This window comes from Phaenicophaeus curvirostris, chromosome 8, assembly GCF_032191515.1.
Source record: "Phaenicophaeus curvirostris isolate KB17595 chromosome 8, BPBGC_Pcur_1.0, whole genome shotgun sequence".
Classification (NCBI taxonomy): Eukaryota; Metazoa; Chordata; class Aves; order Cuculiformes; family Cuculidae; genus Phaenicophaeus; species Phaenicophaeus curvirostris.
This window is the reverse complement of record NC_091399.1, coordinates 38684609-38702481: the sequence shown is the minus strand read 5'-3', so window position 1 is coordinate 38702481 and position 17873 is coordinate 38684609. Positions and strand designations below refer to the sequence as shown.

The 17873-nt window shown below is 41.9% G+C and overlaps 1 protein-coding gene across 1 annotated transcript; it reads left to right on the top strand.

The window, feature by feature from the left end:
- Positions 1–2280: 2280 nt before the first annotated feature.
- On the top strand, positions 2281–13738 carry LOC138723106 (zinc finger Ran-binding domain-containing protein 2). Its single transcript, XM_069861993.1, has 10 exons — positions 2281–2423; positions 2650–2702; positions 2841–2949; positions 4203–4285; positions 5168–5244; positions 5803–5940; positions 7114–7286; positions 9470–9556; positions 11214–11378; positions 11914–13738. The coding sequence occupies exons 1-10, from the start codon at positions 2368–2370 to the stop codon at positions 11975–11977; spliced, it is 1005 nt and encodes a 334-aa protein (XP_069718094.1). The 5' UTR covers positions 2281–2367; the 3' UTR covers positions 11978–13738.
- The last annotated feature ends 4135 nt before the right edge of the window (positions 13739–17873 follow it).

The following is a 17873-nucleotide window of genomic DNA, read 5'->3' as shown; positions in this document are numbered from 1 at the left end:
GGAGAAGAGCACCCATCTTGCTACAAAGTCCTTTCAGGGAGCTGTAAAGAGCGATGAAGTCTCCCCTCAGCCTCCTTTTCTTCAGATGAAATAAGCCCAGGTCCTTCATCCGCTCCCCATAACCCGTATGTCCCACACTCTTCCCCAGCTCTGTTTTCCTGGGTAGCGTCTGTTGTGCTGGAAAAGGCAGGTGACAGTAGAAAAGTCCTGCTTGTAGGAGGTCTGGAGGGAGACACATACTACACAATCCTGATACAGTTTACCAGCTTTATGTTCTGCATCATCTGTAACTCAAAAAATCATCTTGCATTCAATTTCCAGTGCCAATCATGCATGGTGACAGTGATGTTTTTTTCTTTTTAAATAATCAATATGTTGATATTTAAAATATCTTCCCTGAATTCCATCTAAAAACCAGGCTCTTAATCTGCCATAACAACATCACCTGGAAAAATGTGTGTTACTGAAGTGCCACCTAATGTACTGACTAAAACATCACAGGATGGCAGGAGTGAATCCCACCAGGCATTCTGGGCTGCAGTTGGGTTCTCCAGCTTTCTTCAAGCAATGCTTTACCTCACTTTCAAGCTCTATGCTGACAAAGTGAACAAAGATTTGTTGTCATCTACTATAGCATTAAGATTCTGATATCTAATTTAAGTTTAGATTGATTATTGAGTGCCACAGAGAAAAAATGGCTAATTGAGGTTTTAAATTTTGCACGCTGAACCGCTGATCCAGGAAACATCACTTCTTCACTGGGATGTGTACACAAACATGAGTGCAGTGCAGGACCCGCTGCTGCAGCCCAGGCAGTCCCAACCAACAAGCTCTGCAGCAGCCAGCCTGTCACCACCTCCTTTTCATCTGGCATTTTGCCTTGTTCCTTCTAATTCTGGGATGGAGAAAAGCAAGATTTTTCAAAGACATTGTTCAAAATTCTAGCACAGCCCTTCATATGAGACCCTCTCTGGCTGCATGAAAGTATAAGTTTAGTTCTTTCTGATGATTATGGACATTTCATAACAGGGAATTCTTACATAGCCCTTTGTCTGTGGCAGACAAATCTGGCACCCTAACATATTCTTCAAGTGCACTCACACTGGTTTATACTTTTATAGATAAATAGCTATAATGCTGTCACCTTGCCTCATGAACTGGAGAGAGGATTTGATAGAAACCAGTCCCATAAACAGATTCCAAGCGATTTTTCCACAGGATATGGTTAGAGCACAGGAGAGAAAGGGAATAAAAACTGCCAGGAAGGTAGCATTTGCTATAAATAAGCATGTTGCATGTACTTAATTAGGCAGTGCTGTTCAACCTAAGTGCAGCAGTTCTTTCTAGATCATTGCCAGTCCAAAAATAAAAAGGAAAGAGCTCAGAGGTGGTTTGAAGAAGCTTCCAGGCTCAGCCAGTGTGGTACACACGGAACACGAGGGCTGTCATCCTGATGCTGAGCAAACCTACAGGCATGCCAACCATTGGCATCTTCACCGTTTTTAAAGGGTTTTTTTTAAATGATGGATCTACTTGAACACCCTAACATGAATATTTATACTACTGATTTAGCCCTGTTTAAAACATTCTGGATGTCCTCACGGGGATTTCCTTAGGGCCAGCACAGAGAAACGATTCTGAACCTTGTGCACGATGTGGTCTGTGAAAACCAGGCCTGATTTAATTTCTTTTTCACTCTCTGTCAATTGGTTCCTCTCTGTGTTCTACTGCAGCGAGGGCCACTCACCGGGATTTGCTTTCATAGAATCACAGAACAGTTTAGGTTGGAAGGGACCTTAAAGATCATCTAGTTCCAAACCCCCTGCCAAGGGCAGGGACACCTCCCACTAGATCAGGCTGCCCAAGGCCCCATCCAGCCTGGCCTTGAACACCTCCAGGGTGGGGCAGCCACAGCTTCCCTGGGCAACCTGTGCCAGGGCCTCCCACCCTCATGGGGAAGAAATTCAATTTCCTCCCAGAGGAGGCTGGGCAGCTCAGTTCCTGGCACTTTGAGGGGACAGAGTAGCGACTGTAGGAAAACAAACCGCCAGGAATAAGCGAGTGCCTACAGCAGGGATGAGCCGCCCCCCGGGGCTGCTCCCGGCAGGCAGCACAGCCCCCTGACCCGCCCGGGGCCGCCACCGCCGCACGTGGCCCTCCGCGCCGCTGGGGGGCGCCGCTCCCCACGGCCGGGCTGAGGCGTCCGCGGCGCTGCCTGACCCAAATCGCTGCCGGCGGCGGCGCCTCTCGCTGCTGCAGCGGGCGCAGGCGCGACGGGCAGCCCGCCCGGCGCAGGGCCCCGGGCCTCTTCCGAGGCGGCGGCGGCGGCGCTGGCGCTGGGCTGGGGTCGGCTCGGCGCGGCCCGAGATGTCGACGAAGAATTTCCGCGTGAGCGACGGGGACTGGATCTGTCCCGACAAGAAGTGAGCGCGGGCCCCCGCTCCTCGCGACGCGGTTCGCAGCTCCTCGTCCCGCCGCCCCGCGGGGCCGGCGCCAGCGCGCCCGGGGCAGGGCCCGGCCTGAGAACTCGGGGTTTAACGCGGAGCCGGTTGGGTCGGAAACACAAAGGCGTTTGGCTTCAGGTCTCGGCGTGTGGCGTTTCCAGTTCCGTTAACTGCGTCTTCGTGCTCTCTCTGTCTTTGTTTCCAGGTGTGGGAATGTTAACTTCGCGAGGAGAACCAGCTGCAACAGATGTGGAAGGGGTGAGTATCTGAGGCGATGCATCCTTTTCTCCTCGTCCGTTTCTCCCTCTTAAATGAAAATAATATTAAGTTTTCAGTTAGTGATTAAGGAAGGTGTTTGAGAACTGTTTGGGTTTTGTTTGTTTCTTTTTCTTCCAGAAAAAACAACAGAAGCCAAAATGATGAAAGCTGGAGGGACCGAAATAGGGAAGACACTTGCAGAGAAGAGTCGTGGCCTCTTCAGTGCTAATGACTGGCAGTGTAAAACGTACGCCCTTTAAAACTCCAGAGTGTTCTTAGAGGCACACAGCACATCCACATCATGATACTTGATCTTCTCTGTGTAAACTCATTTGTACCTGTGAGAGAAGAGCGATCAAAACCCTCAGCTGTTCTTCTGGTAGTATTGTGCTCCGAGGGTAGCACCCACTTTTGTTTGCTGGACAGCAGTTAATTAATTAACATGACTGGAAAAAGCTTAAAAAATCAAGAGCAGAAATGTAGAATTTCATGGTTTTCTGAGGCACTTCTCAAGTTTGGAAGAAACGTACGGACAGAAGTTACACCTTCATTGAAGTTTTGTAGTTTATTGTTAATGTTCACTAAATAGTTAACAAGTAATGTTTAGCACATAATTTGATTCTTAGCTGTTTCTCCAAGACATCAATCAAGAATATTAAGATCTAAATTAGGAAAGGAGTGCTTTAATAAAATGCTTTGATTCTGGGAAAGTAGTCAGATTTTCTGGAGCGCTTTTAAGAATTTTGGGTTTTACTGACTGAGTCAGCCGCCTGACTAGTGGAACCTGGATGGTTTTTGGTTTATTCTGTTAAACCGAAGCTGTGCTCAGCTTGACAAGTTTCCTTTGCACTGCTGTGCCGCACTGATGGACAGATTTCTTGGGCAGCACCATGGGTCCCAGCAGCTGAGGGAATTTGCTTGGTGGCGTGCTTGAGGATTGTTGTACCTTTCCAGGTTCCTAGCTAGGCTGTGTCCTACAGACCTTCTCCTCCTCTAGCATCCCAGTGATAGTGTGGGTGGGTGAAGGATGAAGAGCAGTTTAGGATGCTGCGAGATGGAAGTGCCAGTAACAGAAGTGTGTAGCTGTAGCTGTCCATTGATGAGGGCCACTTGTAAGCATTCCCATGGTGGCTCTTCCATTAACTCCTCTGAACTGCGGATGCTGCCTTTGAAGGGGAATGAAGCATTCTAACACATTTTGTGCAGTCTTACTGTTAACTTGTCTGCCTGCGAATTGTATTTATTTCCCCTAGATTTGGCCAGCGTGGTGGTCTTCCTGTTGCCCTCACGTCAGGGAAGTAGCCACAGGTTCTTGCAGTGCTCTGTCTGTGTGACTATTGGCCATGGAGTTGGCTGTGTTATCCTGGTGGCTGCAGGTCACTGCTAAAGCACGGCAAATACATTCTTATGTTTTTTTAAGAAGTGTTGCCCCAACATTTGAGCTTTTTCTTTGAAATAAAATGTTTCTTATTTCTGGTTTTGTTCTTTTTGCTTCTGAAGATGTGGTAATGTGAACTGGGCCAGAAGATCAGAATGCAATATGTGTAATACTCCAAAGTATGCTAAATTGGAGGAGAGGACAGGTAAGATGGGTGTTGTTTTAAAGAAACTCAAATTACTGTAAGAAAAATTCTTTTTATACGTTGCAAGGTAATTTAAAGGGATTGTTTTCACAGCAAAAGTAGCAAAGTTGAGTGATCTCTCACCTGTAAATAAATCTGTGGGTTCTTAGACTTGATTACTTCTGTGTGTGATTACTTTTAAAGTATGTGATGGTTTCATTTGGAAAGTCAACATGTATTCAGCTAAACTGCTTGCATATTTGATTTTGATATACTAAGGCATGTGGAAGGAGTAGTGCAGCATTTCTTTGAACTTCAAAAGACCTTGTATGTATCAATGTCCACTGACAGAGGCCCCAGCAGTCATGAGAATGCTGTTTGAAGGCTGTATAGATTAGAATGTTATCTCTTAATGAGGTCTGTGGTTTGGTCATGCCGTGACGCGTTTCAAGCTCCTCCTGCATTAAGAATGAATGCTGTGGTAACTAGAACAGAAGATATTCTTACACCATGGTCCTAGCTGTTTATACTGTTACCACTGCAAATGAGATTAGGCAGAGAATGTAATGCTAATTCGTATTAAAAACTGGAGCATGGAGAAGAGCATGGGGCTTATTTAAAAGGAAAAATAATATTTTAACAGTCTTATTTAATACTATAAGAATATTAATAATAGTTTTATCGTTTTTCAAGTTCTGGTGGCTCTCAAAGTAAATTTGCAGTCATGTGCAGGGCACAGTGTGTTGCACATGCTTGCAGTAATTTACAAAGCAGAAATAGTTGAATCTGTTGAAGTTTTCCACTCAAATAAAAAGGAATAGAAAGTTTATTCTAAACTTAGTGCTTACTGTAGCTGAATTTGATGTAACTCAAGAGATTGTCTTGTTTTGCCACTTTTTAAAGGATACGGAGGAGGATTTAATGAACGAGAGAACGTTGAATACATAGAGCGTGAAGAGTCAGATGGGGAGTATGATGAGGTAAGATTGGGTGTGCGCATTACTGGTGTGAGTGGTGTTAAGGATGCTTTCCTTGGCATTTGGCATCCTTGCAGTGTAAAGCTCTGGTCAGCAGGACGGTGTAACGCATCCTCTGTCAAATACTGAAGTGTAAAAGTTCTGAACTGAACGGGAACTGATCTGTCTTTTGGGCAGCAAAAACTGAGAACAAGTTCAAATAGAACTAGTACAACCTGAGACGGTTAAAGTTCTTAAGGAACAGGCTCAGGATCATTCAAGTTGTTTTCAGCCAGATGTTCACCATTGTTTTACAAAGTTATCCCACAGGCACAGAGAAAATAACCATTTGTAAAATACGGATTGCCAGTAATTCTATCTGTGGGTACTAATTTTATCAAAGACAAGCATCTCTTCAAAAAGCTTCTTGTTACCAATTGATGTTTCGTGATACTTCTTCCGTTTGAGCAATATTGTCTTTTAAATTGATGTATATTTATTTTCTCGTAGAAGTTTTATCAAAAAAAGTGGTTGGAAATTACTTTTGATTAAATCATTTCCTAATGGAATAAAATTTCTTAGTTTGGACGCAAAAAGAAAAAGTATAGAGGGAAGCCAGTTGGTCCTGCATCTATCCTGAAGGAAGTAGAAGATAAGGAGTCTGAAGGGGAAGATGAGGAGGATGAGGATGAAGATCTTTCCAAGTATAAATTGGATGAGGTAGAGTATATTGGTTTGGTTTTTTCCTAGCAGTTATTTTTATAATCATTCCTATAGTGCTGTTCAGCAGTTGTCAGTAAGATTTGGTCTATATTTTTAGCCGCCTCTAAAGCGATGTGGGGGAGTAGCTATCAGAATAATGGTGCCTACAGTTTCTGTATTGTATGTGCACAGGCTCTGTTTTGTTCTGAATACCTGCATTCAGAGATGTATCATTTTTTTAAACTACAAAAAATTGAAGCTTATCTGTGATCCAAATGAAACATTTTGAGGGGCAGGATTTTATTAATTTGCTCTGAAACACAAACTTTCAGTCAATCTTTAATAGTAAAACATTTAGATCTCATTAAACATGCTCAAACCAGTATTTTCAGAGGTTAAAAAAAAACCAAAAAGTAAGGCATAGAATAAGTAAAAACACTAACTGTAGAGAATAATCAAAGGTGAAGTCTGTCTAGAAAGCTGCCTGGAGGAGAAGGACCTGGGGGTGTTGGTTGACAGCCAACTGAACATGAGCCAGCAGTGTGCCCAGGTAGCCAAAAAGGCCAATGGCATCTTGGCTTGGATCAGAAACGGCGTGACCGGGAGGTCCAGGGAGGTTATTCTACCTCTGTACTCGGCACTGGTGAGACTGCATCTCGAATCTTGTGTTCATTTCTGGGCCCCTCACCACAAGAAGGATGTTGAGGCTCTGGAGCGAGTCCAGAGAAGAGCAACGAAGCTGATGAGGGGGCTGGAGAACAGGCCGTATGAGGAACGGCTGAGAGAGCTGGGGTTGTTTAGCCTGGAGAAGAGGAGGCTGAGGGGAGACCTCATTGCTCTCTACAACTACCTGAAAGGAGGTTGTAGAGAGGAGGCTGCTGGCCTCTTCTCCCAAGTGACAGGGGACAGGACAAGAGGGAATGGCCTCAAGCTCTGCCAGGGGAGGTTTATGGTGGACATTAGGAAAAACTTTTTCACAGAAAGGGTCATTGGGCACTGGCAGAGGCTGCCCAGGGAGGTGGTTGATTCACCTTCCCTGGAGGTGTTTAAGGCACGGGTGGACAAGGTGCTAAGGGGCATGGTTTAGTGTTTGATAGAAATGGTTGGACTGGATGATCCGGTGGGTCTTTTCCAACCTGGTTATTCTATGATTCTATGAAATATAAGTATTTTTTGTCTACATTTTTACAGGATGAGGATGAAGATGATGCTGACCTTTCAAAATATAATCTTGATGCCAGTGAAGAAGAGGACACTAATAAGAAAAAGAAATCCAATAGGCGCAGTCGTTCTAAGTCTCGATCTTCCCACTCACGATCTTCATCACGCTCATCCTCTCATTCAAGCTCAAGGTCTAGGTCCAGGTAAACGGGTACAGGTCAAGGGTAACGCCAGGCAAAATGTCAGTATCTAACTTATTTATTTACTTTTTTTTCTTGATTGCCTTACAATTTTAGTTTAATAGTGTGAACAGTTTTTTGTACAGAATTTATGCAGGTAGATGATGTATTGTTCTGAGCTTCTGTGGATCCTCGGTAGGGGAGGCTTCATGTGTATTTTTCCTGTCTTAGTAAATTTAAGTTGATATTTCAATTGAATCCTTCAAATGAATTTGAAAATGTGACTTTTTCAGTTTTATTTTTAGACTTGTTGGCCATATGTGAGTCAATGGGTGCACTTTTTTTAGCAGTATGGGGCAGAGTTGTCAGACAGTGAAGCAGAAGGGTGGTATTGATAAAGTGGGAGGAAGTGGCAGGAGAAGGCAGTTACGATGTGGTCCAGACAGGTTTAGTGAAAGGACAGGATGGAATATGTCCTGGAAACAATGACAAGAAACTCAAACTTAATTTGGCAAGCAAGCAACAAAGCCTTAAGTGCAGCAGCAATACTGTCAGAATAAGACTCAATATTTATATTGGTCATGGGACCACAAAAAAAAAGTCTACTGCGTCTATTTAGTATCTCACAAAGTTATTTAAATACAGTAATACATGGAAAGTTCAATAAATGTTTTGTAATCACGTGATGTAAATAATGTTGTAGCTTTCTAGCTGCCTTGCAACTGGTGCAACAATGGTACTGATAAGTTTAAGACCTCAAATTGGTACTAGCTCATAAAGTTCATATCCATAATGTTCGAATTCCTGCTAAACTTCCTCGCTTTATGGCTGCACCTTTCTGCTCTCACCACTGTGATCAGTGCCCTTATTCTTCAGACCCTCACACTAACCAGATATCAGCCACTGTCTCTTTTGTCTTTCTCCCCATTGCTGTCATGTTTTTTTAATGCTGCCTCTTTTGTGAGAGTTACACGCTTTATAAAACCTATTGTCAGCTTCCTCGCTCCTTCCAATGCCAGCTTGGACATGTATTTGCTGTGTGGGTCTAAGGAGGAGCGCTAGGGGCATGATGGTGACTAAGATGACTGGCTGGCACCAGGTTTTGTAAATGAAGTGAGTTGTGGAGCAAGATCTTTGAGGAAATGGTTGTGCTGTCCTGCGTGAGGGTATTACGCAGCCAGTATGGGCTGTGTTTGAGTGCAGTTCTGAGGGTTAGAGATGGAAAAGTCAAAGATGACAGGACTGGCCATAATTTGTTCTTTGATTCACAAATGTTAACGGTGAAGTTAGAAGTATCCTGTCATAACTGAAAATTGCTGGATATGTTTCAACTTCCTGTTGAACTTATTGCTTCTAGCTAGAGCTAATTCATTGGAAATATCAATGGCCACTTGTGGATACTTTTTGATTTTCAAAAAGGTTTAAATATGTTTTCCAGTTAGCCTGTGTTCGTACTTTGTTTTGCACAGTAAAATGAAAAAGTCATGGTAACAGTATGAACTTGAGACTTGACAGCGTGTATAATATGTTTTTCCTGAAAAGATTATTAGAATTCAATTGCAATGCCTTCTTTTTACAACAGTTACTGCAACTCTGCTACCATTTTTACCTGTCTCTTGTGGTTTGTGCTTTAAAGAAAATCCATCAACCTGAAAAATTTGAAAACAATTGTGACTAGTTGCAGATACTGTTAGATACATCTGTATTTTAGCCAATAATTAACTACGACTGAATTTATAATGCAGAGGAGAATCTTTTATGCAAATTTGAAACTGCTTACAAAATGCTTGTGAGAACTGACTCAGGGAAAATGTGAGCCAGCTAGTCCTGATGCTATTATATACTCCTCAAAGAAAGTGATGGTTTTCAAGTTAAAGCACAAATTAAAAGTTAAGGCCTTGATTTATTTAAACAGTTAATAGCTACACAGTTGTTTCACTTTGCCAAACTGCAGTCTTGTTTAAATTCTCTGCTTTGTTTTAGGAACCATAATAAAAAACTGACTGTATAAATCTTTTAATGCATTATCTTACTATGTTAAAGGTTCTGTTTCAAAATGTACTGTAGTGATACTAGGGGGTAGGGGGAAATGGTCATCTCTTTAGTGACTCTAGGCACAATTGTATGGATGTGTAGTTGACTGCTGCTAACAGTTATTCTGCTAAATACCAGTCAGATAGTGGAAAAAGTCTTCCCTGTTGTTTCAGGTCCCATTCAAGAAGTTCTTCCAGTTCCAGATCAAGATCTCGTTCCAGTTCCAGAGAACACTCTAGATCTCGTGGGTCGAAATCAAGGTGAATGAGGTAGCACTCTCTCCTTGCAGAGAGGAAAAAAAAAAGAAGAACCAGCTGGTTGTTGATTTCATCATAAAATTATGCCAGTCAGAAAACATTAACTTGTTTTTATCTTCAATGTCAGAATTCCTGGGGTGTCTGCATGAGGTTGTTACCACTACAGATGTATTTCTTGAGAATGCAAAGTTTTGGTTGAAGAGTTTAAGTCTGATCTAAGCTAGACGAGTGGACGCCACAGATCTTCACTTTGAAGGAAGAAGAATTGAATGCATGTTTACTTGCTTCAGTAATTTTTGCTGGTTTTACTGTTTCCACTTGTTGTGGAATACACTTATTCCATATATATTTATTATATCTTTATAAATGGGAGGGGGGCCTGAATAAAAATGCTGGGTAGTAAATCACATGAGAAGCTGACTGGAGTTTGAGCTAGCTGTTCGTTTCTGTGTTGCAGTTACAGAACTGCACAGGGAAGAGTTACAAAAGTATCAAAGTTCTTTGAGGTGTCCCTGCACAGGCATCCTGTTGGCAGGACGTTTCCGTTCCTGGTGGAATGAAGATCTGACCCATCTCCATGCATGCAGAGAATCTCAGACCTGTAAATAAGGAAATTTGAGTTGGGAAGACCAATCACCAATGGTCCCACCACCCTTTGGTGGCCAAAACACGCTGTGGGTTATCACGTGAGGGCAAGCACAAGGTTGGGTCCATGCTTTTAGGAAGAGATAAAGAGTGTTGGTGCCCCCACTGGGTGCTCAAGTGACATGTCAGCTGAGCCAAGTCCTTCGCTTGTGCCACATGGCATCCACAGAGTGTCTGCTGTGTATTAGCTTGGGAAAGGGGACAATGTTGTTATTTACAGTGAGAACTCTGAAAATAGTTTGCCAACAACGTGTACCATGATGTTGTGTTTTTTAAATTATACAGCTTACAGCAAAAATGCATTTGAGCATTTTTATATGATTTTGTGATTACAGTTAAGGACTTTCTACCTCTGTTACTTTTTCCACAAGTGTTTTTTTCCTTGGTTTGTTTTTTGTTCTAGATAACCAAAGTAATTTTTTTGTGGTTTGTAAGAAAAGCTGGTTAATTTTCATTTTTAAATGCCAAAATGACTGGAGGGTTTTTTTAAGTATTTTCATTGTGGAAAGTCTTACACTCTGTCCACATTTATTGTGAGATTTGTAAGTATACCTGTTGAGGGTTGGTACTGTCTTACTAAGATGAGGTCTACTTTACAAATTGCCAGTGTGAAATATCTATTAGTATGAGGTGAAGCATTGTTAAATCAATATTACATCATGGGGTTTTCAAGTGATTTTGCTTTGTGAATTTAACTACGTCCTGTCCCTGTCTCCCATCGCTGCTTTCTCAAAATATCATTCCAGTGAACACTGGAAAGAGGTTTCCAAACCATTGGTGCTCTGTATATCATGAAACACCAGTTAGCAAAATTTAAGAACACTCCCACAGCACTAGCAGCCTTTATTGGCAGATAACTAAGGAGTAAGTATTAAAGTATCTGTAAATTCATTTGATAAAACACTGATATAACTAGAGTAGTGAGTGTTGATGAAAACTTGTCGCTTTTTGTTCTTTCTTTGTTCTTTCTATATTATACCAGAATTAAATCTGATTTATTTCTTAATCAATAAAGATCCAGCTCCAGGTCCTACAGGGGTTCTTCCACCCCAAGAAAAAGATCTTACTCAAGCTCTCGTTCATCATCTTCCCCCGAGAGAAGCAAGAAGCGAAGTCGTTCTAGATCATCTTCATCTGGTGATCGCAAAAAAAGACGATCGAGATCACGGTCACCCGAAAGGTTTGGGTTTATGTAGAATAAGAATGGGTGTATTTCAATGTGTGATTTTTTTTATTTTTTTTCCTGAAGGACTGAGATTCACTAGGAAGGAATTTAATCTGATCAGTTATGCCAATATTAAAAGTAGCTTTCTGACTTCCCCTACTTTTACTTCCTATTAAAACCTCTGTAGGTTTTTTTTTTATCACCCCCCCAATGAAACTTCTTCCTGTTAGAAGTATGTTCCATAGAAAGGCCTGAGTCACTATTTTGTCAGTGTGTGAAAGGGTTAACCTGTGCATTATTGATTTATTTTCATAAGTAACTATTGCATTTAGAAATTGTATTCTCTTATTTCAGTATTAAACTTAGATTTGTAGTATTAAATTCACATTTGTGAGTTTAAAGTGGTTTAAAGCTACTGCTATATTCTTATAAGGCCCCTTATCAGATATACTTGGCTTTCAGCTATTATAGGAAACAGACTACTCAAAGTAGATGCTAAAATGAATTTCAACTTACTTCTTTGCATGCTTTCTCCATTTATATCTTACAGACGCCGCAGATCATCATCCGGATCTTCCCATTCTGGTTCCCGTACAAGTTCTAAAAAGAAATAACGTATCAAAGCTCACATTTGGGGGAAAAAAAAAACAAAACAAACCACAAAACAAACAAAACACAAATTCCAATCAGTGCATGAGACATTTTTAAGAAGTTGGTGTCTTACTTGGTCAGAAGTGCTGAATCTGCTAGTAGAGGTGCATGTCTGTCCTTGCTTTCTGGAAAACTGCAGCTTTGTTCATTCAGGAAACAAAAAGTGAGGTAGCATTTTAAGCCATAAACTCCCCAGAGGAGGTGTGAAGTTTTATTATTTGAGTAAGGGGGTTTTTTATTATTTTTAAAGACTCAGTTACTCGATTCCTGGCTCTCTCATACGCATTAGCAGGCACAGGTTGGATATGTTCTAGTACAACTCTGCTCTTCACATGACAGTTAGAAGTATCTGAGTTAATGTAGGAAGGGAAGAACTTTCTGCATCGAGCTGCTGAGCTGGTTTGGTGTAACTTGTGTGGGACCATGAAAGATGAGTGTAGTTGTAGAGCTGGTGTTACCCACCGGATGACAGTAGTGAGTACCTTATTTCCTATTTTTTCTGTGTTGAAGTAAAAGTAAAGATGGATGCCCCTCTCCTTCTCTTTAGCTGTGCTTTAGTAAAATAGCTATTAAGTAATCAGTCCATCACACAATTCTGTAGATGGAATTAGACTTCATTCCTTTGAAGCGGGGATATTTGGAATGTTGGGTGATGTTCCCTCTGTTGCTCCAGTCTCATAGGTGCCTATACCTGGCACTAGAGATTCTTTGCTGCAGCCAGCAAAGTGCCCTTTCTGCAGTGTGCGTTGGCTACAGTGTTTTCACATGCACAGACCTTGGACTCTCTGATCCTTCCTTATGAAAGGATCATTTAAGAACTACTCTTGAGATGAGGAACATGGAGCTAGCTTCTTGGCATCAAGTGAAGCTTCTGTAGGCCATCCATAACATTCATTTGGGACTGACTAAAATTTTCAAGGTATCGGAAATTTATTTATACTAAAAAATGAAAATTAATAAACTAGAAAGTTCTGACATGTTAAATGTGTTCTTCATCAGTCGTTCTTTTTCCCTGAAACGTAATTTATGGCTTAAAATGCTTTATTGAATCTTATTTTGCTAGCAATATTGCATTAAAACTCAATCTCTCTTGAGCTCCGTTTGGTTAAGAAAGGTTTAAGTATCTTCAGTGCCATCATAAGGTAAGTATGTGAAGGAAAATTCTTTGTGAGCAAGCGAGTAGCAATATATCTATGTATTTCAGTAGTAAAATTTCCAAACCTATATTTGACCATTGCTTTTCTTAAATGAACAAACGGAGCAAAATTTACTACATTCTGCTTTCTTTCTTTTTTTTCATCTTTAGCCACTTCTTTGGGACTGTTCTAGAAGTGAAACATTTTCAGTGTAGAAGTATTTTGGTAATCTTTTGCAGAAGAAAATGCTCTGCAGTTTCTTCTTTAATGCTATCTTTTATATCTAATTTCAGTGCTAAATGTGTGTAGGTTGCACAAGAGCAGGTTAGTCTTGTAACTGTGCCTCTGACAACTCCTGAGTCCAAGTACTAAACTGTAAAAATCAGACCTAGTAGATGCTATGTTGTTAGCCTTGGGCTTTTTTCTTGTGCTTTGTTTTAAAATCGTTGCTGTACTTAAAAGATGGAAGGTTTTAAATTTAGCAAATGATGGGCTAAAGACAAAGGAAAATTATGGTTTCATTTGGCTTAGATAAAATGTAAGGCAAAATGATTCTGTAGACAAGTGTAAATAAAACCTGTGAGTAAACTCTGTAGCAAGTGCTTTCTCTTGGGAACATCAGCAAATCTCTATGACCTGTCCTAATGGATTGATCTGTCATTGTTCCCCTTATGGTGGGGCAAGCAGGGCCACATATCAACTTCCCTGGCTATGTCTTTATGTATTGAAAATGCTCTTGGGTTTCAACTGCGGCACATTTAAAATGTGCTTTTACAGAACTTCAGGGTATTTTCTTCTGTACATGCTCCATATCTTCTTTCAGAAACTTTTTAGTAGAAGCAGTGTGCTTAAATGATTCTGACTTCTACATTTTAAAATACAAAGGCACAGTGACTGTGGCAGTCCTTGCATGTCTGTCATAAATGCTTTTTAGTTACTGGATTGGCAAATAAATGGGAACTGGAGCCAGCACACCCCACTAAGGCACCTTGCTGGGTTGAGCTCAGGCAGCAAAGGGTGTGGGTTTGCTGCAACAGGGTGGTGGGGGATGACTGCTACTGGACTGGCAGCGAGTTTTGCATTTGACTGGAAAATCCTCCGTTGCACTCCATTCAGGTCTGGGGTGAGGTTGTAGAACTGTTTCTGTGCAGCTTTGTTGAAGATAAGTGAAGTTTGTCACAGCCAAGGAGGGAGTGTTGATTAGATGAAGTTTAGGGCTAACATGCTTTTTCTAAGAAAAATTAAATACATTTAATAGTGGTTTTGTCTAAGATTCTTCTGTAGTAACTGAAAAGGAGAAACTGAGTCTAAGTAAAAGCAGACTGGCCTTTAATTTGATATAAAGTTGGCAACAGTAAAATACACTGCTGAAAGTTATTTTTTTTTTAATTCAGAGTGCTAGTCAGTAATCAAAATCATTTAAATGTAGATGGTGCATCTCACAGCACCATTGCTTCATTTCCATGGCAGGAAACTGACTGCTGTCCCTCTCTGAGGCAGTGACTGTGACAAGCCACTGGAGGCAAAATAGTCGCTGCCTAGGCTCATACTTCTCCCTGACCCCCTAGCTTAAAGGCAGTTACAGAGAACTGCTGTGAGTTCATTGTTAATGCCTCGCAATCAGCTGCATTTTCATCCTGCTCAGTGCACAAGGCAGGTGCTCATTTTATAGACTCGTGGAATGGTTTGGGCTGGAAGAGACCCTGAAGATAATCCAGTTCCAAACTCCTGCCGTGGGCAGGGACGTCTTCCATGGGATCAGGTTGCTCAAAGCCTCGTCCAGCCTGGCTTTGGAATGAGTCATCCACAACTTCTCTGGGCAACCTGTGCCAGTGCCTCACAACTCTCACGCTAATAAATTTCTTCCTAACATTTAAGCTACATCTCCCCTCTTTCAGCTTAAAACTGTTACCCCTCATCCTATTTCTGCACTCCCTGGTAAAGAGCCTCTCCTCAGCTTTCCCTTAGCCCCTTTTAAGTACTGGAAGTCTGCTTTAAGGTCTCAGAGCCTTCTCCAGGCTGAGCAACTCCAACTCTCTTAGGCTGTCTTCATCTGGGAGGTGCTCCAGCCCTCTGATCATCTTTTATGGCCTCTGGACTCAATAGATGTATATCCTTCCCATGTTGAGAACACCAGAACTGAAAGCAGCAGTACACACAATACTTGCTGTGCCTTATGCTGAGGGGAATTTGGGGGGTTGCATGTTGGAGGATGGGCCTGTGTTGATGATTAGCAGGCCAGTGTGTTAAAGGACAGTGGTTTGTATGCAGTGGCACTGTCATCAGCCTGCCTTTGGGGGGTAATTGAGCATAAAAAAAACATTTCAAGGTCATAAAAACTACCAGCGTTGCTGAAGACACTCAAAACTTATTTCCATATGCTGCTAGACAAGCGTTGGAAACCAAATACCACACACAACAGGGTAAGTTTAAATGGTAACGGTGTATTACCCGTTGCTGTTCATCTAGGTATCAGAAAAGGCTGCTAAAAAAAAGAAGAGTGGAGAGCTGGCAAATGTGAGTGGAGGGGCTAGGTGTAGCAATCTTGGTTCTCCATAACCACCTGACTTTGGTTACTGTGATGGTTTACTGTCCTCTTCCATTAGGAGATTCTTGATGCTTGAATCCTGTTCAAGCCAAATATCACCTGACTCACTAAGAACCTAAGTTGAATGTTCATACACAGTATGAAAAGATACTTCAAATGGGAAAGCAGTGTGATGTCAGGTGCTGGGAGGTGTAGGGGGCAGGCGTGGCGCTTCTTCCATCCCAGCAGTGCAGTCTGTGCTCCTCTCAGCCCATGGCCATGCTGCAGCACCAGCCCCTCCTTACACTTCCTTCCCATCTAGGGAGTTTACCTGGTAGGGATGCTACCGCTGCTTCAGTCTCTACACTGGTTTTCACGTGCTGCTGAGGGAGATGCTCTGCAGCTGATGTTTTGGGTTTTCTTAATAAGTTCATAGTTTCTTCCCAGATTATTAATTGAATGTATTGCTGGGTAAAGAGTTTTCTCTCTAAAATTCCTTTAACGTAGTTTTTCACTCTTTAATCAGAACTAACATGACATAATAAGGTGTTTGTTTGGGGTTGGGGGGTTTTTAAGTATGAAAGTATAGCTATTTGTGTGAGATTTTCCAAAATTTGGGCAAGGGAGCACCAGGAGGGAGTGATGCTCCTGTGACAGTTCACTTGTCACAGCAGCTGTGAGCAAAGTCCTGCTCAATTCACCTGACGACCTACTCTCAAAACAAGCAGTGTTTTTAGTGGAAAGAGGGGTTGCTTACACATATACTGGGGGAAAAAAAAAAAAAACAAAAAAACCCAAAAAAACCCAATCTGTAAAGTGCTTCATACTTAGTTTGGAAAATGGGGCTAATAAATGTATGCCTTCTCATCGCTGGGTATGGACCTCATCCAGGAATAACACACAACTAAGCTAAGAAGGAATTTTCCCACTGTAAAACCACCACTCCCAGAAGCCCCAAATCAGGGCATCAGCATCAGAAGTAAAAGAGGGGGAGGAAGAGGTGAAAAGGATCTTTTCCAGTCACAGTTTTCCAGACTTTTTACTTGAAGCTGTGCACACCAGAGATCAATGAGAATGCTGTTCAAAGTGCTTGCCTTGCTTTGCTGTCACAGTTCAGCCTTCAGCCAGGATCTGTGCACCTGTAGTGCCCGAGCCCAGGGCTGGGGTTCCTGCAGTGTCAAAGCATTGGATGAGCTATAGTGAGAGTCTGTCTGGAGTTAAACTGTGCTGTTTGTGGACGGCATCCTGCTGCGTGCTTAAAAAAGTCTGGATTCCTTCAATTGAAGACAAATTCTGTGTGTTGTGGAAAGAAGCCCCAGTTCTATAATTTATGAAGCAAATCTAATATAATACAGTTATTTATAAGCAATGTGACTCTTCCCTCTTGGTGCTTTAGTCTGTGCATACTTGGTCACAGAAAGTTGCACCCAAGCAGTGCAGTGTTTTACACCGAACTTGGTTAATAGCACTTCCATAAAACTTGAAACTCCTTAAAACTGTTAAATTTGCTTTCCCAGGGAAAGTTAGTTAAATACTTGGTAGTATTTACATAATACTAGGTAATACTTGGTAGCTGGTTACATAGAGCACGATCAGAAATTCCTGCTCATAAGCAAAGAAATGATCGTAAGATGAAAGAGGGATTTGTAACAATAATTATCATTGGTTCTCTGACTTATTGTTGTCTGTGCCAGGAGCAAAGCTGGGTTCCTTCCAGGCTCCCAGGACCATGAGAATGCAGCACTAGCATAAAGCAGAGGTGTAGCTGTGCAGTGAGTGGTTCAGCTGGCTGGGAACTCTCTCAGGGAATACGAGGTCCAACACAAAAAAAACCAAGATGGGAAAGGAGAGACAGAGAGATGGCTATAGAATGTGTTCTGACCTGTTACAGTGAGACAAGACTCGGCTCGATCACTTCACATGTTCAAACAGAAATGTTTTCATACCCTCCACCAGAAATGTCAGTACGCAAGACTGAACAGTGAGTTCACATCACGTTTCTTGTGACACTCCTCAATTATTTGCTTGAGGTTGACAGTGAAGAGATGCCAAATATCCAGTCAGTGCTCCAAGGCACCCATTTGCTTGTCAGTAGACAATGTGAAAGCAAAAAGGATGGAGATCCTCAACAGCCTTTCCAAAAGGGATTGCAGAATTGCTTGGAACGTTGGCAGCATCATGTGCAGCTCATAAGGG

Coding starts and splice junctions, on each gene's coding strand:
- LOC138723106 (XM_069861993.1), top strand. CDS start 2,368: ATGTCGACGAAGAATTTCCGCGTGAGCGACGGGGACTGGATCTGTCCC. Junction 5,941..7,113: donor CCAAGTATAAATTGGATGAG/GTAGAGTATATT, acceptor ACATTTTTACAG/GATGAGGATGAAGATGATGC. Junction 11,379..11,913: donor AGATCACGGTCACCCGAAAG/GTTTGGGTTTAT, acceptor TATATCTTACAG/ACGCCGCAGATCATCATCCG.